The sequence below is a fragment of the Artemia franciscana genome, chromosome 5 (genome assembly GCF_032884065.1).
Source record: "Artemia franciscana chromosome 5, ASM3288406v1, whole genome shotgun sequence".
NCBI lineage: Eukaryota > Metazoa > Arthropoda > Branchiopoda > Anostraca > Artemiidae > Artemia > Artemia franciscana.
The window spans coordinates 5,269,509-5,290,422 of NC_088867.1; the positions used below are offsets into that span (position 1 = coordinate 5,269,509).

Consider the following 20,914-nt stretch of genomic DNA (forward strand, 5'->3'; position numbering starts at 1 on the left):
GCTAAACAAATCTTCCTTCACATCCAAGGTATCACAAACTTTTTCATTTTCATTTATATCTTTTTCCTGCAACTGTATCTCGGTTAAGCACATTCTCAAAATGTTCCACTCATCTTTCTTTAACTTTTTCCTTATCACTAATTGTGGCCCCATTTCTATCTTTAACTGAGACTAGTCCGGATTGGCTACTCCCTTTCAATTTATTAACATGCCAGTCATTGGTTGATAGAGCATTTTTGGTGTGCTCCTCTAATTTTGAGCTGAAGGCTGAACTTGATTATATAAGAGATGTTCTGATAGGTAATGGATACCCCCAAAAAGTCATTGCCAAGGTTATTTCCAGGAGAAAGATGAGTGGAATTACCAAGAATTTCACTCCTAAGATTAAAGATGATAAACCCTTTTTGTCATTACCTTATATTAAGGGCATTACTGACATTTTAAGCTCCAAATTCACTAAGCTTGGCTTCAAGGTGTTTTTTCCCTCTGGAAGGACTATCTCCTCCTTCTTGAGCAAAGGCAAGGACAAGATTACTTCAGGTCCACCAGGGGTACATGAGATACCTTGTAGCTGTGGTGACACCTATATAGGTTGCACCATGAGACCTCTACATCACCGATTAAAAGAACATGCTGATTCCATTGATGCCTGCCTTAAAAAGACAAAGCTAAAGGAGGAAGATAGTTTTTCTGCATTGGCCCATCATATCTTTGAAAACCCTTCCCACTCCATTAAGTTTGACCAAGCCCAACTTATTGCTATTGTCCCACAACTCTTAAAGCAGAAAATCAGAGAAGCTTTGGAAATTGCTAAAAATAAACCAGCCATCAATAAAGACAATGGTGAGTTTCACATTAGCAAAATTTGGGAACCCGTCACCCATAGATTGAAAGCTCACAAAAAATTCCTCCCCTCTCCTAAAGGACCAACCTCTTTAAGATCTACTAGGACAACAGCCATCAATGCCTCTACCAAAATTCGGGCCATGGCCAGTGTTTCCACTTCGCATGCTTCGAAAATCGGTATGTCTACCTAAAATTCGGTAGAAAATCGGTAGATGGCGTTACGCTATCGGTAGAAAAATCGGTAGGGAATTTCTAGACATGCCCAAACCCTTTAAGTGTATGTTAAGTTCGCGAAAATGCTCAATTTTTTGCTGAAGTCCCAGATCAATTCAGAATTAGACCACTCTACAACGGTCTATCGACTTACGATTGATTATACGACGAGTTAAAGCAATGATGTCTTTAAAACTGCAAAAGAGTAATGGGGGGTTGTTTGATCTCGTTGCAATAACGACGGTTACGAAATGTTGCAGTCGTTGCAAATGCAGCGTTTGGAGTGGTTCTTGTAAATCTCTAGTATACTAATATGGTATACTCTTGAGCTAGCGGCGATTCTAAAATGTTGCAAACGCGGCATTTGCAGTAGTTGCTGCAAATCTGCAGCGCCTCTGAATCCGAATTCACACATAAGGAAAGAACGATTTTCATGTATTAATTAAATTGGCATCTGGTGTTTATGCCTACGTCGGAACAAGATATGTTTAGACACGAATATATTGCCTGGCACGCTTGTAAACATAGATGCTTAGCTAGACACGCATGAGAACGGGGCTTAAAAAATGCACTTTCAATATCCTTAGTTATTATTAATGGAATCCTATTATACTTAATCAGGTACTGTTCATCATAGTAAAGCACTTAAAATTGGACTTTAAACAACAAATGAGATACTGGATTCAAATGATTAAAGCAACTGATACGCAACTGCAAACGACGGAATCAAGCCTAAGATCGTATCGGTAGAATACGTTGATTGAATTCTAATCTACATAATTAGATACTTTTCATCATAATAAATCAATAAAGCATACTTTGGTCTTCAAACAACAATTCAGGAACAGCGGCAGTTTCAAATATCTAATGCAACTCAAAACAGAAACTTTTGCTCTTCCACCGTAAACATACATCACTAACATTCTGAAGCCTTAGCCTAGGATCGTATCAATACATAGGTTGATTGAATTCTAATCTACTTAATTAGGTACTTTTCATCATAATAAATCAATAAAGCACACTTTGGAACAGTGGATGTTTCAAATATCTAATGCAACACAAAACAGAAACTTTTGCTATTATAGACTAACTTTGATCACTCATATACAATCTTCAACGGTCGCAGAAGCTCGTACTTCCTTTAGCCGTTTCTCTAGTTCATGATCAACTATCAGCGACGAAGAATGCATATTCATCCTCTTCGTCCCGCATTTAGTACGATGGCAGACAAGGTCAGTGTCGACAATTTATTTTGTTTATCAGTCTTCACCTCTTTTAAAGTGCTGAAAAGACGTTCTGCAACAACATTCGAGAAAGGCAGTGAAAACAAATAGTAAATAACCTGCCTTAAATTTACAAACCTTGGTCGACCACTTGGGGTAACAATGGACAAAACGAATCTCCAATATCCTACTGGTGACTGATACAGATCCTTTGGAACATCGACAGAGCTTTGTTCACGTCATTCCGAGTCAATGGCAGCTCTAGGACATTTGGGAGGGAAATGCTTAACTGGAATTGGTGCAAGACAAGAAAGGTTGAGCTTAGCAGCATTTGAAGGCTCTACAAGACAAGACATCTCATACAAATCATCATCAAATATGAACCTGGTTTTGATCTGTGCAACTGCTTCCTTGTAAAATTATCTTGCTGTGAGGTATAGCTTCATCTCTTGATTATGGTCCACCTTAGGGTCGCGGTCTACAAGCTCTGAAATGGCGATCTGGGCATTCAGTCCAAGATAAATTTTTTGGATATCTACATAATAATTGTCATCATTTACATCAAGTGAATTTTTAAAAGCATTTACATATCCTACCTCAAGAAAGTTCTTGGAGAGAGTTGCAACACGTCTTTTTGTTTCTAATTTAAAAGTATGGAAAAAGGGGAGACTGTGATTGGAAAAGAGCATTGAATTCAGCCAACATGCCCAAAATATAGTCCATGACCATCATCATTATTCTCATAAAGGGGTTTTTCAAGCCACCAAGTGCTATATCGTTTCCATGGGTAGGATCATCAAACACAGCCTCAGTAAAATATAATTTCAGAGCATCCCATTGCTCAAGAATGCATTTGAAGCAGCTATGTATAGATAACCATCTAGTTTGTCCAGGGGACAATATTTTCTGATTGTCAATTTCTAAGAAGTCCTCGAAAGCGTTCAATGAATTCACTCGTTTTGCACTATGACTGAAGTGGCTGTGAATGGCTCCGGGATTTCGCTAAATGGCACTGTTCGCAGTCACACCTATTTTGTTCAATTAAAAAGAAAAAAAATAGCAAAAATCGCCAAAAGTCGGTAGAAAATCGGTATTTCGGTAGGCTTGAAATTTATTCGGTAGAAAGGTCCGAAAATCGGTAGATCTACCGATAAATCGGTAGAAGTGGAAACACTGATTATTGTTGTGCCATGGGCCATGGCACAACAATAATTCCAGGTTCGGCTCATCATTAGTGTTGCTCAGTGTTTTTAGTTTTATGTAATTAGTGATTTTACTTTCTGGCAAGAAATTTGAATTTAACCTGATGATGATAGGTACAGGTCCTGTCCCTCCATTAGGAGAAACAACATAATGAAGACACTAACAGCCATCACATGGGGAAGCAAAGCTGACTTTCTAATTAAGTTTTACACAACATATATCAGGTCAAAGTTAGAATATGCAGCAGTTGTATATCACCCTTCAAATCAATCATCCCTTAAAAAGCTAAATGTTATACAAAATACAGCATTGAGGATTGCATTTGGAGCTAGGAAAACGACCCCAGTTTCATTCATGTTGGCAGAAAGTGGCCTGGATGATCTCGAAACTAGAAGGAACACTGTTACACTAAAATATTTAGCAAAAGTATGGGGGTCAGATGAAACAAATCCAGTGAAATCAAGGATTGTAAAACGAGGTCTGCATGCAACTGCAAACTAACACAGAAAGCAGATCCAATTAAACTTCCTTGAAAGGTCCATTCAAATATGTGCTCAATTTGACTTAGAACTAAAGATCACAGAAATGTTACGTGTTCCAGACATGGACTTACCTTCACCATGGGAGTGTTGCAAAATAAAATGCTCAATGGTCATGGAGAAAAAAGAAAACTTGGACTTCGCCACTAGCTTCAAGTTGCTGATTGAAGAAGCATTTAGGGATTTCCTTGATATTTATACGGATGGATCCAAAGTAGATGACTGTAGTCCAGTTGGAGCTGCATTTGTTATACCAAAAAAGAAAATTACAGCACAGTATAAGTACCCAAACAAACGTCGATCTTTCAAGCTGAAGTTATAGCAATAAAGAAAGCAGTAATATATACAAAAGAAAATCTGAAAGAATATCCTAAAGTATTGATTTGCTCTGATTCGAAGAGTGCACTGGAAGCACTCACCAACATAAGTAGAAGTGGGACACGGTCAAGGGAAGTGGCCAGTTGCTATAAAGAATTAGTCACAATACCCACGGGTCAAGAAATTGTTTTACAGTGGGTTCCAGCTCATGTTGATATACATGGAAATGATATAGCTGACCAAGCTGCAAAAGATGGCACCACTATTGAGGACCCCTTCACATGTTGTGAAACTCCAATTCAGATTATGATGATTGAGGAGGTTATAAAAAAGCAGCAGCAATACTATTTTGAAGAAAATCGTAACCTCTCGGGAAATTGGTTTACAACACGAAAAACAAGAAGGAAGTCAGAACTGAAAATCTACAGGAATCTGACTAGAAGAGAAGGAACCATAGCTTTTCGTCTAAGGTCCAGACATGCAGGTACTCATTCATACCTTGCAAAATTTTTTGGAGATGATAATATCTGTGATCACTGTGACAGTGAAGAGACAGTTGAACATATTTTAATTGATTGTGATCATTATATGCATCAGAGAAGACACATAGAATCATTCTTCAAGGAACAAAAGGAAAATATTTCAGTAAATTTACTACTTGGTGGTTTCTTAAGTGATGAACTAAATACCACAGTCATACGCTTAGTAGTGCAATTCTTAGAAAAAATTGGATGTGACAAGAGGATGTAATTAAAGACGCTGGGAATCATTTAATTTCCAGCGTAGCAAGCAAATATTCGAAGAATATAGAGAGAGGACCTGAGTGACCATGTAGTCAAGAGGGGTCCGAAATTCATCTCATCATCATCGTACAGGTCCTGTCGAAATTATCGTTAGAAAAATCAATCACCTGACATCCATAGCTTAGGTAAGCTTATTACCATCTATAATTATTAAGCTTCTAGTGAAGAAATTCCTCTATATGAGGAATATAGGCTACTTTTGGAAAATTACATAACTTTTAGAACTTATTTCTGCTAAATAGCCTCTGATCTAGGCTATGGTATCAGTGTAGAGTTGGGGCTGTTAAGAAGGAAACATAAAAAAATTCCGAAAACTTTAAAAACTGTAAATACCAACTTAGGTTACTCATAAGAGGATTTGGTAAAATTCTAGTTAATTGACTTTTTGCTATCTCAGAAACAGTTTAGGTTAGGAAAACAAAACTTTCAGGGATGAATTTACAGACTAAAGTATGTCCTAAAAAGGTATTTTGAAGCAACTACATCCACTCCTTCTCCCTCTAGAAGGCCCTGACCTTTGATGACCTTTAAAATATGTGTGTTATAAAAGTGAAACCTTGCAAAATAGATCTTCTGCTTAATTGAAGTACAGCAAAACAGTTTCAGCTTCATAACTTTTCTCAATTCCATTTTATAATGTTTTAAAGATATACAAATAGCCTTTATTTCCTAAATTTGAAAAAAAAAACATAGATATTGCTCAAAATTCTACTCAAATAACAGGAATTGCATTTTCAGACCTAAAGGCAGAGAAAAAGCAACTAGTAACTGAAAATTAAGGTAAATGTTGTTTTGTCAAATTTTCAATAGGTAAAAGACCTGTCATGTAGGCAAATTTCAGGGAAGGAGTGGATGTAATTGCTTCAAAATACTTTCCTGGTGTTATGGGGGGGGGGGTTGGTTATAGATAATTTATGTGGGTGTTTGGCTTAAGGGGGGATTGTTGCTACGAGAAATTGAGGACTTTTCTGGGTCTTCATTGCTTAGTATTGATATGAAATATGGGATTTTCTAATATAGATATGGGAGGTAAACAACTAACATGATAGGAAGGGTTTGTGAATGATCACCAGTAATCTGGGAGACAGAATCATCTCTATAATGTTCAGGTCTCCTAAACAATATAGATTCCCTTGGGATTGTGCCTGAAAGACTAAAGGAACTGTACCTTATGCCCTAGTTCACAGACAAGATGATTATAAGACAATAATTGTATTTTTGTACTTACATACAACTTTGGATAATCAACTTCAATAATGTATTGCATGAAATGGTGCATGTGAATGCCAGTACTCAACTGATGTGAAGCTTCCAACTTCTTCTGCAGCAAAATCATTGTCTCCAGATGTCTCATCCGCAGCTACTTCATCTTGTTTTACTTTTGTTTCAGGCTCTGCATCAGTATTTTTAATACTTGATCTCATTAAAAGACTCATCAGCCTCAGTAGTGTCATCAGCTATATTAGATGATAAATCAATGTTAATTTGAATAACCTTTAACTTTAAATCTTAGTGCCACCTCGGGGGCTAATGACTTGGAATTTTACTCTCCGAACTGCAAAAAAGAGGGAAACGAAGTCCCCACCCCAGTCAGGTAGTATAATATGATAGGCCTTTCTACCCAGGTATCTTGTAATGGATTCGTTCGTTGTAAGCTCTTCAATCCACCAAAACTGGGATGAGGGTTTCTTTGAATGTGTGATAATTTATTCTGAGACGTAAAAAGAAACTGGCGGGCAAACTGGAAAAACGTTTGGTTGGCTTATCCTAGTTAGTGTAATTAAGAATTCTGATCACAATTTTATAATTATGCTTGTTGGACAATTGTTTTATTATTATTATTATTTTAACCACAACAAAACTTGAGATTCTCCACTTTTCCTTGGCTAGTTTCCACACGATATGCTTGACTTTAAATTAGTGTCTGGTCTGGACCAGGAACGAACACAGAGGAAGGGAGGGCTTTTGGGTCTGTTCTCTAAAATATGAAATGGACGATTTTTCTCTAATTTATGTTTTTTATATGATACGCCTGTTGTGGGTTTAAGCTGCCCTCTCCTTAAAAGAATCAGCTTATATGCAAGGGTGCTAATTGGGGGGGGGGGCAACCGCCCTACAGATTTTGAACTAGTGAGTTTTTTGTGTTTTCTCTAGGTGTCAACAAAAATATCCTCCCTAGATTTAAAAAAATGCATTTTTTTTTGTCTTCTTTCAAAAAAGTGGAAAAAATACTTGTCCCTCGCCCTTACATTTTCAGGAACTTATGCCTGTGCATGTATTTATTCTTATTTAGATCCCTCCTCTGTTTATTTTCACATAGCTGCTTTGATTCGATTTTATCCTGCTCTCTTCGAAAAGATCCATGCCTTGTATGTGCCTTGGCTTTATGCTTTGTCAGCTCTTGCTTGGGTAATGAAGACTAGAGGTTACTCCCTATGTTTTCATCGGATTCATTGTTGTAACATAAAACGGGTTTTAGGACCCTTTTGAACTGCCAATGTGTTACGGATTAATATATATATATATATATATATATATATATATATATATATATATATATATATATATATATATATATATATATATATATATATATATATATATATATATATATGTTATACCAATGCACTTCAAAGAAATCTAGCTAACATAGTCAAATATAAATGATTAACTAAAATCTTTAACTAAATATCAGGAGAAGAAAAAATACCTACTTAAATAACAATAAGATAATATTTTGTGCATCAAAAAAATTGGCAGTGGAGGGATTCGAACCCCCGACTCATCAGAGACTGCTACTAAGTACAGCGCCTTAGACCACTCGGCCACACTGCCATGTATAAATAATTTAAATATATGGTATATGATTAAATCATATTAAGTTCGCTTGTTCGATACGAGCGATTAATTCAGTTTTTTATTTCAGGAGGAGTAAGTGACGTCAGGGGTTAGAAAAATCGGTTCTTAAGACAGTCTGGTTTAGTTATCGGATAATCTACACCTACTGGCCCCCAGAATATGCAGATTCCATAATTTGGTTACTGAATTATTATATATTCATCATATTTTGGTATATTTCATTATAAATGATTAATAGTCAAATATAAATGATTAACTAAAATCTTTAACTAAATATCAGGAGAAGAAAAAATACCTACTTAAATAACAATAAGATAATATTTTGTGCATCAAAAAAAAATTGGCAGCGGAGGGATTCGAACCCTCGACTCATCAGAGACTGGGACTAAGCACAGCGCCTTAGACCACTCGGCCACACTGCCATGTATAAATATTTTAAATATATGATATATGATTAAATCATATTAAGTTCGCTTGTTCGATACGAGCGATTAATTCAGTTTTTTATTTCAGGAGGAGTAAGTGACGTCAGGGGTTAGAAAAATCGGTTCTTAAGACAGTCTGGTTTAGTTATCGGATAATCTACACCTACTGGCCCCCAGAATATGCAGGTTCCATAATTTGGTTACTGAATTATTATATATTCATCATATTTTGGTATATTTCATTATGATTAAGGCCGTGATTGAGTGAACTTGAAAACATCGAGCTTCAAAATTGAAGTTAGGTTAGCCTTCTGTCTTTTAATTCTCTATAGACCGTCGATTGTCAAAACTTCAAATAAATTATCAAGTCTTGTGAAAGGTTTTGATAGACAGTTTCCTTTGGCGAGATGCTTCAGCCAAAAAATAGTAATATGTTTGGCTGCGTCTTGCAAAGCATGGTTACCGACCAAGGGAGAAGACAAAATGAGCAAAAGGGCACTATCATTTTCAAGTACAAAATGCTCATGTATATGAAACTGTGACGGCATGCATAGAGTGCATTTTAAAATTTATAAAAAAAAACTAGTTTTTTTTTAACTGAAAGTAAGGAGCGACATTAAAACTTAAAACGAACAGAAATTACTCCGTATATGAAATGGGTTGTCCCCTCCGCAATCCCTCGCTCTTTACACTAAAGTTTTTAATTGTTTTAAAAAGTAGAACTGTAGCAAAGAGTCAAACTTTAGCGTAAAGAGCAAGGGATTGCGGAGGGGACAACCCATCTCATATACAGAGTAATATCTGTTCGTTTTAAGTTTTAATATCGCTCCTTACTTTCAGTTAAAAAAAATTGTTTTTATTTAATTTTTCATGACATCACCCTCATGATATATTACTCCAAGGAAAGATCCTCCCACATAGCCCCCTCCCCTCATCTCCACCCCAAACCAAAAAAATCCTACTGAAAACGTCTGTACGCTTCCCAATAACCATTACTGTATGTAAACATTGGTCAAAGTTTGTAACTTGTAGCCCCTCCCCCAGGGACGGTGGGGCAGTAAGTCATCCCCAAAGACGTAGTTATTTTGGTTTTCGACTATGTGGAACACAATGGCTATCTCAAAATTTTGATCCGTTGACTTTGGGAAAAAATGAGCGTGGAAGGGGGCCTAGGTGCCCTCCAATTTTTTTTGTCACTTAAAAAGGGCACTAGAACTTTTCATTTCCGTTAGAATGAGCCCTCTTGCGACATTTTAGGACCATACGGTTGATACGATGATCCCTGGGAAAAAAAAAGAAAAAAAAAACAAATTAACACGCACCCGTGATCTGTCTTCTGGCAAAAAATACGAAATTCCACATTTTTGTAGATAAGAGCTTGAAATTTTTGTTATAGGGTTCTCTGATACGCTGAATGCGATGGTGTTATTTTTATTAAGATCCTAGGACGTTTAGGGGGTGTTTTCCCCTATTTTCCAAAATAAGGCAAATTTTCTCAGGCTCGTAACTTTTGATGACAAAGACTAAATTCGATGAAACTTGTATATTTACAATCAGCATAAAAATCCGATTCTTTTGATGTATCTTTTAGCATCAAAATTCCGTTTTTCTTAGAGTTTCGTTTACTATTGAGCCGGGTTGCTCCTTACTACAGTTCGTTACCACGAACTGTTTGATTGTTTTTTCCACTTTTTTTTCCTAGGGATAGGCTATTTAAAATATCCCAGTTGATTAATTCGAAACTAAACATCAAACTTAGTTGAAAGCGTTCTTCGAGGATTCTTAGAAAACCAAAGTTTTCTTACGAATTAAATAAAAAAAAATTAACTAAAAGTAAGGAGTGACATTAAAACTTAATCTTAAAGATTCTTTATTCTTATTCTTATTCTTAAAGATTTAGTTAAAGACTTAATTGATTCTTATTCTTAAAGATTTAGAATAAAATTTAAGCTTTAGTGCAAAGAGCGAGATATTGAGCAATATCATCCTGAATCTAAAAGACATTTTTCGATAAAAGTTATCCCCACAAAACTGCATTTCAAAATCTAAAGGGACCCACGCCCGTCTCCCCAATGAAGCAATTATCAGTATCGATAGCATAACTGGAAGATGCTAAGATCTTGATTGCTAAGAAACTCTTGTTTATTGTATGAAAATTTAAGAAGATTTTGTTTCTGTCTTATTAGTTGAATTTGCCACAATATTATCCTGAATCTAAATGACATTTTTCGATAAAAGTTATCCCCACAAAACTGCATTTCAAAATCTAAAGGGACACACGACCCTCTCCCCAATGATGTTATTATCAGTATCAATAGTATAACTGAAATATGCTAAGGAATTGATTGCTTCGAAAGTCTTTTTTATTCTATGAAAATTTAAGAAGATTTCATTTCTGTCTTATAAGTCAAATTTGCGATATTGAATCCTGAATCTAAGCCTACTTTCATGAATAAATAAACCAGATTTTATCATTTCCTGACCCTTTAACATTTTGGCACCAATTCCGAGAGGTATAGAAACTTGTCTAAACAGGAAAAGACAGGTTAATTAATTAAATACTAGGTCATTGGTCATCATTTGAACTTTTGTGCCCAGGGATATATTTTTCGAAGCTATGTATCTAAGTTTTATCAATTATATATATTTATAATATGTTTTATAATATATTTCTATTTATTTATAATATATTAATATATAATATTCAGTTCGTGGTAACGAACTGTAGTAAGGAGCGACCCGGCTCAATAGTAACTGAAACTCTAAAAAATGGAATTTTGACATCAATAGTTACATCAATAGAATCACATTTTAATGCTCTTCTCTTAACTCTATTTTTAAAACAGTGAGAAACTTTAGCGTAAAGAGCGGGGCGTTGAGGAGGAAAAGCCCCTTTCATATACGGATTAATTTCTGTTTGTATAAAGTTTTAATGTTGCTCCTTGCTTTCATTTAAAAAAGCTTTTTTATTTAATCTGTAGCAAGAAATGGTAGATTTGTGCATTCAAATTTTGTTAATTAACGAAAATTTTGTTAAAATGTGTCCTGAAAACTTTTTGGAGGGGTGAGGCTAATGAAGATTTTGCCCCAGGCGGAGGAGAGGCCAGAATTGCCTTTGTTTATCCCCCCCTTCCTTATGTGGGTATTTCATCAGCGTAATTAATTCTATTTTATGGGTACTGTTTATTGCATTTTCTTAAACAGCCAATCTTCCTGTCAATTAGTGAAAATACCCGGTAAGGTACTTAAATCTTACTTAAATCTTACTTAAATCGTACTTGCCAGCAGAAGCATGTATTGATTTCTTTTTGTAAATCGAAGTTTGAACGAAGAACTTGGAATTAAGTTTAACTACCTAGACATGGCGCAAGAATTCAAGTGATCAGCCTAAATAATAATCTGTATTTCAACAGAATAAAGCCATGCGATTGTCGGGGAATTATGTTATAGGTGTTAATAACATAGTAAGCTATGTTGCTTAAAGTGTTTGAGAGCATGAGCTATCCAGGATTTTGTTCAGGGGTTGGTATTTTTGGAGTATTTTTACAGTTAAAGCATCAAGTTTTTTTATATGCTTCTTTGTTACGTTTTCATAAGTCGGTCAGTTTTTGGGAGGTTGGGATGAACCTGGTAATTCCTCCTTGAATATGACCTTGCTTGAGAGGACTTCGTAATTACTAAGCCATTTTCGCTTATCAATTTTGGAAGTACCAAAGAGAATGGGAAATTTGAAATAGGATTTGAATCTTCAGGGACTTGACTAGAGAAGATAAGGATTAAAATCTCCTAGTACCACAAACAGTTGTAGCGTATGGCGACTTCATTAAAAATGGAGAAAATTCCAAATAAACTTGGATATTTGATATAGTTAATCTGCAAACGTTGCGTCGTCTTGGCCGAATTGAATCTCTTAAATTGGAAAGCTACCTACATCAGAGGGAAATATAGTGAAAACATAGGGGCCGGCCTCTTTCAAGAATCACATACACAAGGTGGCGCGTAATAGTAGTAACACATCGGGTATCAAAAGAAAACTAGCTTAGGCTCAGTTAAAATCTTCGTTGTAGGTATATTTTTTATTAAATGAATATATGGAGATAGTATTTTGATTGGGTTAGGTTAGATATTTAATATAATGTGTCTTGAGAGCCCCCCCCCACCATAATTCTTTGTTGTAGTTTTCATAGTTTTGTCACTAAAGAACCAAACTTCATTTCTCGAGTGTGTATCATACAATACGGAAGTACCGTACATTGCAATAAATACTATACATACGAATATAATCCGTAACATTACTATTGGTTTAGTTCGTCTAAGCCACATAATACTGGGACAACATTGGAATGATTTTAATTTCCAAATAGACTGGAAACTTGCTTACTGTTTGGGGAACGGGCTGGACCCATGCTCTTCTGGGCAAGGTAAATTAATTTGGGTATTCAAAAGCAGAGTTACCTTTGTCATTACCTTTGTCCTTTGAAAATATCTTAAACTGTGGAAGCGGGTTCAATATGCTTTTTTCATGTCTCCTCGTCTAGTAAGCTTATTAAACTTCTCGATAGGGTAACTAGATTTTAAATGATTATTTTAACATTTTGTATAAAATATCTTATCTTAAACTGTGGAAGCGAGTTCAGTCTGCTGTTTTCATGTTTCCACTTTGAATAAGCTTATTAAGCTTCTCCATAGGGTAGGCTAACTAGATTTTAAATGATTATTTTAACATTTTGTCAAAAATATCTTGTCTTAAACTGTGGAAGTGGGTTCAATATGCTTTTTTCATGTCTCTTCGAAACTTATTAAGCCTCGAGCTGGACCCACTTATGCTCTTCTGGGCAGGGTAAATTAACTTGGGTATTCAAAAGCAGAGTTACCTTTGTCATCAAGTTCCTCTGAAATTAGTCGTCAATTGCGAAGTCATCGCTCAAGGGCACCGGCAGTAAGAGCGGGTGACCGGATCTTAATGAAATTTGATATTTGGAACTCATGTCTCAGAGCTTTTATTTCAAATCCTGACAGGATCTGTTGACATTGGGGGGAGTTGGAGGGGGAAACCGGAAATCTTGGAAAACGCTTATAAATGTGGTAGATATGTGATTGACGTAACCGGGATCCGCTCTCTTTGGGGGAGTTAGGAGGTGGGGCTCAATGCTTTGGCGAGTTTGGTGCGTCTGGACGTGCTAGGACGATGAAAATTGGTAGGCGTGTCAAGGAGCTTCACAAATTGAATGATAAAGCCGTTTTCCCCGATTCGGCCATCTGGGGGACTGAAGGGAAAGGAAAAATTAGAAAAATTGAGGTATTTTTAACTTACGAGTGGGTGATCGGATCTTAATAAATTTTGATATTTAGAAGGACCTTGTGACTCAGAGCTCTTATTTTAAATACCGACCAGCATTAAGCCTCTGACTTTCCTTTTAAAGCAATCGATTCTTAGAATTTTGCCAGAGTTCATACCATATGAGCTCTTGGCTTTTCCGACCTCGTCATAAGTGCCATATGAACTCTTAGCTCTTGTTTTTAAAACAAACTGGTTATTGAAAAGAGCCTTAGGGCCAATCACACGTTCTTAGCTTTTCTTGTCACTTATAAACAAATTTAAATGTTTACTAAGATCTTCGCTTTGTACCAGATGGCAACCACGAAATACTAATAAATTGATCATCTGGAAATTTGGGACTATAAAGTAATTATAAGAAAATATGGATAAACCATGAAACAAAATGTGTGCTGCCCCATTGTTGGCTGCCTGCCATTAGATTTTTACCCTTAATAAGGAAAATATATCTTCTAATTTGTGCCTGAGTGACCCCTTTCCAGCTTTTCACAAACATTTTTCACATGATTTGCTTGGAGCAAAAAAAAAATTAAATTTTTGATAGTATTGAATTGTAAGTAAATGACGTTCCTTGTCAACAACGAAAGCGTAAGAGCCTAACTAATCATAACATTTAAGCAAAGAATCAGCTTTTTATGCTGATCCTAAATATGCATTTGTTTATTAGTAATTAGTGCAGTTATTAGTACACAAGAAAGTTCGTATAATTATATAAAACATACGGAAAACAACTTAATAAGGGGTAATTCCGCTAAGAATATGCCGTCAACTTTTGCTTGCATTTTTCACTTTGAAAAAGATTCAATTTTTTACAGGTATGAAGTATAAAGGCGTCAAATATATCTGTCTTTGGTATTCAAAATTAGATTAAAAATATTGAATTAACAGATTTTATTTGATTTCCATGATTTTAGTTTCAATGTTTGACTTTTACAAAACTACTTTGATAATGCGTTAGCTTTCATTAACAATTGAGTTTAAAGGCATTAAATATTTTGATGTTTGATAGTCAAGTTCAAAACTGTCGATATTGTTAAAAAATATTTGTCCGACGCTTCGGCACTGCTCAACAGAACTTAATGCTGAAAGTTTATATCTTAGTTTTTGTAAGTTTTGTAAGGCTATGGTTTTTTGTATTTTTGTAATTAATTTTTTTTTCCATTTTTATGTACTTTTACTTTAATTGACATACTTTTTCATTGCCATTAGAAAAATGTTTGTCTCTAGGCTTCATTAAATAAAAAAAAACAAAAAACAAAAAACAAAATCAACTGAAAGCAAGGGCTAACGCTAAAACTTAAAACGGACAGAAAATATTACGTGTATGAAAACGGTTGCTCCCTCCTCAACAACTCACTCTTCACGTTACAGTTTTTTGGCACTATAAAAAAAAAGTTATAAAAAAACTATAAAAAAAAACAAATTAAACAATGGGTAAATTTTACAGCTTAAAAATATTTCCCTGGACGATTTTAGGAAGAAAATGGCGTGGGAGGGGGCCTAGTTGCCCTCCAGCTTTTTTGGTCACTTGAAAAGGGCACTAGTAATTTTCATTTCCGTTAGAATAGGCACTCTCTCGACGTTTTGGGACCGCTGAGTCAAAACGATCAGCCCTAAAAAGAAAAAAAAAGAAACAAATAAACATGCATCCATTATCTTTCTTCTAGCAAAAATTTCAAGATTCAACATTTTTGCAGATACGAGCTTGAAACCTCTACAGAAGGGTTCTTTGATACACTGAATCCGATGGTGTGATCTTCATTAAAATTCTATAATTTCGAGGAGGTCTTTCCCCCTTTTTTCAAAAATCAGACAAATTTTCTCAGGCTCTTAGCTTTTGATAGGTAAACTAAGATTAATGAAACTTATATATTTAGAATCAGCATATTCTGCCAATTATTTTGATATATCTATGTCTGTTGATATATAAGTTTGTCAATTAAAATGTTCTTTTTAGGAAACTACCCTTCCTTTGATACGTAATTACAATCACCAAACGTAGCCTAATGTCATTACAAATAAAGCGAATCAACTTGGTTGAATCCAGTGCTGCCAACGGGTGGCATTACTTCTTTTGCAACCGAGAAGCCTAAACTATAGTTATTGATACTTATAAATCAATTAGCTTCACAGAATTTTAAATTGATTGCAAATTCGTCCTCTTTGGGATAAAGTCGTAGTTTGGTGCCCTAAAATAGCAGAAAACAAGACTTCCCCCTGACCTAATATGCATGGTCCTCAAAATAATCGGAGGGCATCTGGGCCTCCTCTCCCTCCTTTTTTCTCAAAATTAGCCAAATAAGTAAATATGCAAATTTCGCTTTAATTATTCATCTGCGGAGAGCCGAAACCAAAACATGGATTAACTAAAAAACGTTCAGAAATTAAATAAAAAAATCAATTTTTTTTTAACTGAAAGTAAGGAGCGACATTAAAACTTAAAACGAACAGAAATTACCCCGTATATGAAAGGGGCTGCTCCCTCTTCAACGCCATGCTCTTGACGCTAAAGTTTTTACTGTTTTAAAAAGTAGAGTTGAGAGAAAGAGTGAAACTTTAGCGCAAAGAGCAAGGCGTTGAAGAGGGAGCAGTTAATTTTAATCAATAGTTGAATTTGACGGTTCTAAATATAAACTTTTTAGTTGTAAGTTAATTTTATGAGTTTTACAGCGTTTAGTCTTATCTATTAATCAAGGTTGCCAAATGGACACATTTTATGTCAAAAGGACACATTCTCATGAGCCGGAACAGAATGGCAAAAAAAAGGCAAGATGTGACACCTTTTTTGAACTTATGACATAAAACGAAACATTTCCCAACTGGATATATATCTTATATTTTTTTCGTTATATTTTTTTTTTTATATTTTTTTTTTCGTTTTCATTATATTTGATGCTAACTGGTCGCTTTGAAAAAGATTTTATAAGCGTCTTTTGGTTATAATACAACAGGTAAAAAATATAGCCTATAGTTTTTGATATTTCAAGATGGACACATATTTGGATGGTGAGGGGACACAATCACGAGCCAAAAAGTTGGGAACCCCGACGATATTTGCATAGCCGAAACATTAGTACACTTTTTATATTATGCCAGAAGGTTGTATCTGACATTTTCACCCTTCTGATACAATTAAGAGAAATCACTTGCTATGTTGTTCTCAAAGGGAGTATTAGCCGGCGATTTAAATTAGGATCAAAGATTGATCAAGCAAATATTATCCCGTAAGCCACCCCTCTGAGCAGGCTTAGCAATTAGTTTTGGCAGTTAAATTGGAAAGTATGAAAAATACTAGATACAACCTTTACACATGACAGAGAGGATATATTAGTTTTCTTGTCACCGTCTTGAAATGGTTTTGTAGGAGGGAAGGAATCAGAAGTCTTTGTCGCTACTTAAGGTACCAAGGACATCAAAACAAAAACATTTTTCACCCTTCGATCCAGCTTGGATCTATTCCAGAAAACCGAGATTTCTGGTCAAGATCAATAACCAACTTCATAATGTATTTTGCTGTAACAATTTCTGCAGCATTGCCAGGTCTCATTACTCACTTTACAGGATTAGTTTATTTTCAAAGTTATTTTTTTCGCAGGTGCTAAAACATCTAGGATGTACCATTTGAAGACGCTTTGATCATTGAGATGAATGATTTGAAGAAAACCCGATAAATATTATGAAAACCACTTTGGGACAATCATCAACACTTACTTTTCTCATTTCTAAAGGCACTTCGCTTCAATTTCTCCCCGCCCTCCCCAATGGAGCAGAATGCATCCGGCTTGAATGCTGCCATTATATTCCACAATAGTCCTACTCTTAAAATAATAGCGTTAAAATAATAAGTAAGAAAAGAATAGCGCTTTTGTAGATTATAACGGGAATATGCAAGGCAGGCTACATATAACTCCAATAGAGAAAAGTAGGAGGTAAATTGAAACTTTAGAAAGGAGATTTTAGTATTTATGACTCTTTTTAAAGGTTTTTTTATCAGGGATTCCTTGAAATTACCCTACGTATTAGCCAGTTTTCGTTCCTTATTTTAGCCTTTAGACTGGCTTTTAAGAGCTTTGTGGTTACAATTTTGTTGTACGTTTTGCTCCGTAGTTCTTTTGTTGTTGAATAAGTTGAGTCGAAATCGGCACCCACCAATTCAAGTACTAGCACTTGAAGAAGGGTAAACAGGCAAAATATTATGAAGGGACACAATTTTTATGCAAACACGGAGGGGGGGATGATGCTGAGAAAAATGGGTTTTTGGTCCTTATATCTACATTTTAAAGACTTTACACCATTTTCCACAGGAGGTCCTAGCTGAATTACCCTCTACTGAACTGGTGTTTTAAGAGTAGAATAAACATTCATCATGTACATACACAGTGAATACATTCAGAGACCCCAGTAACAATATATGACATAGAATAGCACAACAGAAGAGAAATATTTAATAAACCAAAAACCAAACAAGGATGTTTTTTGGCCAGTGAATAAAACAAAACAATAGGGAAAAGATATTTAATTTTAGAAGTTTTTTTTGGGGGGGATGACTTTTATCGAAAAATGTCTTTTTAGGTATTTTTATTGAAGAAACGACAAATCTGAAGCTCCCTGCATATTGAAAAATAAACTTTGCCAACCCCCAACCCTACACTCTCGTGAATTGTTTCACGTTAACCAAACTGGACACTAGTTAACTAAAGAAAAATTAGTTTTTAATCAATAGTTAAATTTAACTGTTCTAAATGTAAACTTTTTTTAAGTTACTTTTATGATGGTAGTCAAGGTTGCCAACTGGACACTTTTTGTCAAAATGCACATTCTCATGTGCCGGGACACAATAATATAAAACGGCAAAAAAGTGACATATTGTAAATTTCTTGTCATAAAACAAAACAGGTTCCAACTGGAGATATATTCTATTAAAAAATGTCACTTTTAACCAAAGTAGTTTTTTTTACCATCCAGCTTTTGCCAGAGATGTAAGTAAAAGATTTTCCCCAAAGCAGGGGATTTACATGTTTATATGGGTTTCGTGCTACCACCCTAAGTCATTTTGTATGAATTTTTTATATGGATTTTTTTCGTTTTCATTATATTTCATGGTAACTGGCGGCTTTGAAAGAGGTTTACAAAGCGTGTTTTGGTCATAATATAACAGGTACAAAATAATAGCCTCACAATTTTGGATGCGAAAGGGGCACATTCAGGGGCCAAAAAGTTGGTTACCCCGATAATAGCTGTATAGCCGAAATATAAGTACATTTAGCAATTAGCAATTAGGCTTAGCAATTAGTTTTGACAATTAACTTGGAAAGTATTAAAAATGTCAGACGACAGCGCTGTAAAGCAAGTCAAACATTAGAAAGGACAGGACAAAACCAAAGTTCTAACCTATAGGGAACAGCTTTCTTGACAGCAACTCTATGAATGTCCTTGTTCGATTCTAGGTCATTTTTGCTAATGATGTCTGTACACTCATTTTCTTGGATCCTCCTAACTGGGATGCAGCCCATGGTTGCCGTTGAGCCAAAAAGGATATTGCCGAATCCAGTGGCTTGTACATGGCCCAAAGGCCCAGGGATATTTCCTTCCTGTTGGACGTATGGCAGACGTAAAATCTGAAAAAAATACGATGAAGATGAGATGAAAGAAGATGAAGTAATACTAGAGATAAACAGAGTGTTTACATGTAGAAAATATTGTAACTAAAAAAGTCTTCTTTTTTTGTCCAAGTTTCATGCAAAATGAAAAAAAAATAATAATAAAAATCGGGTTTTGTGTTCTTCTTACTGGCTCCAAATGCGAACATTTGCTTCTCCTTCTGATAAACCCTCAATATGAATATTTAACAAAACTCGTCACAAAAATTGGCCAATCGAACTCTTTTCGCTTTAGACACACCATAAAACCACTTATAAGAGGAAATTTTGATAGAACAAATTTAGAAAAGGCTAGGCTTATAACTAAACAAAATAAATCCAATTTTGTTTTCCACAGATATGAAAACCACAGATATGAAGCTAGTTAGATTAAGCTAGTTATTAATGGGTAATATATTTGGGCACTCATTTGAAAGCAAATTATTACACCTACAAAAGCTTTATAATTTTACCTTTATAATTACAACCTTTATAGTTTTACTAAGACATTTAAAGGAGCAACCCTTTCCCATAGGCACATTAAATTTATAAGGTTTAGTCTACTAATAATATTACCTAACAAATACTCTATCTGTCTCAACCATGTCATTTTACTATCAAAAATTAGGCCTAGGTAGCAGTCATCCAGCCTAATAGCCTGACTTGCAACGTTTAGCCTGACTTGCAACAAGTACAAGTAACGGAAAATTTTACTTAAGTAGTACTTCAAGTAAAAAGTACTTCAAGTAAGTGATAGCACTGATACCCACTAACACCTACCCTAACCTCACGATTTCTCAAAAAGCTAGAAATCAAATTTATGCAATTGGCAGCTATGCCTAGTTCCCCTGTTTTCTTTGAAAATTTATCCAGGTCAACTCGGTCAAATGCAGACTTCATGTCGAGGAACACTACAAATATATCCTTCTTGCATCAGAAGCCCTGTTTTATTTGGTCCTCAAGTCTAACTAAGCAGTCAGGTGTGCTCCGATTTGGGAGGAAACAAAACTATTCTTTCTGTGCAGTTTTTATTATAAGCCCAAGGATTCAGTTTTTAACCACATATTCCATAAGTTTACAGAGGCAAGATGTTAGTGAAATGGGCCTGTATGAATCTGAATTAGAGGGATACTTTCCTGTTTTAGGTATTGGTATTATGGATGTCTTTCTCCATTCTTTGGGATTGTAACCTTCTTTGATTGACTTATTAAGTAGAATCAGAAGAATATTTTTGGCTTCCTCTGGTAAATTTTTAAGCATTAAGTTATGTATTTGATCAGGCCCATGTGCTCCTGGCCTTATTTTCTTTATACCAGTTTCTATTTCTTCATTAGTGAACGGTTCCATTTGGAGTTGGTTATTATTATCTGTAGTTATATTAGTTGGTGCTTGATACTGATACTCTTGGTCATTTTTTATAAAATTATCTAGGAGGATTTTCATTTTATCTTCTGGAGCTGTGAATTCCATGCCATCCTTTTTGAGGAGAATAGGAACTTTTGGGGTAT

At 35.2% G+C, this 20,914-nt stretch overlaps 2 protein-coding genes across 3 annotated transcripts in view; one reads left to right on the forward strand and one right to left on the reverse strand.

Moving 5' to 3' along the window:
• Nucleotides 1-20,914, reverse strand: part of LOC136026917 (uncharacterized) — a 56,819-nt gene that overhangs the window by 28,076 nt on the left and 7,829 nt on the right. The window contains exons 1-2 of one of the 2 annotated variants that reach the window (XM_065703749.1): nucleotides 19,159-19,266; nucleotides 6,374-6,602 (exon numbers count right to left, since the gene is read on the reverse strand). In XM_065703749.1, coding sequence (XP_065559821.1) covers nucleotides 6,374-6,499 — 126 coding nt within the window. In that variant the 5' untranslated portion in view covers nucleotides 6,500-6,602; nucleotides 19,159-19,266. Of the gene's footprint in view, nucleotides 1-6,373; nucleotides 6,603-19,158; nucleotides 19,386-20,914 lie in introns of those variants that run through there. The other variant, XM_065703750.1, reaches the window with a different exon arrangement.
• On the forward strand, nucleotides 351-19,535 carry LOC136026790 (uncharacterized). The gene is made up of 3 exons (XM_065703489.1): nucleotides 351-1,023; nucleotides 4,308-5,270; nucleotides 19,215-19,535. The coding sequence occupies exons 1-2, from the start codon at nucleotides 351-353 to the stop codon at nucleotides 5,090-5,092; spliced, it is 1,458 nt and encodes a 485-aa protein (XP_065559561.1). The 3' UTR covers nucleotides 5,093-5,270; nucleotides 19,215-19,535.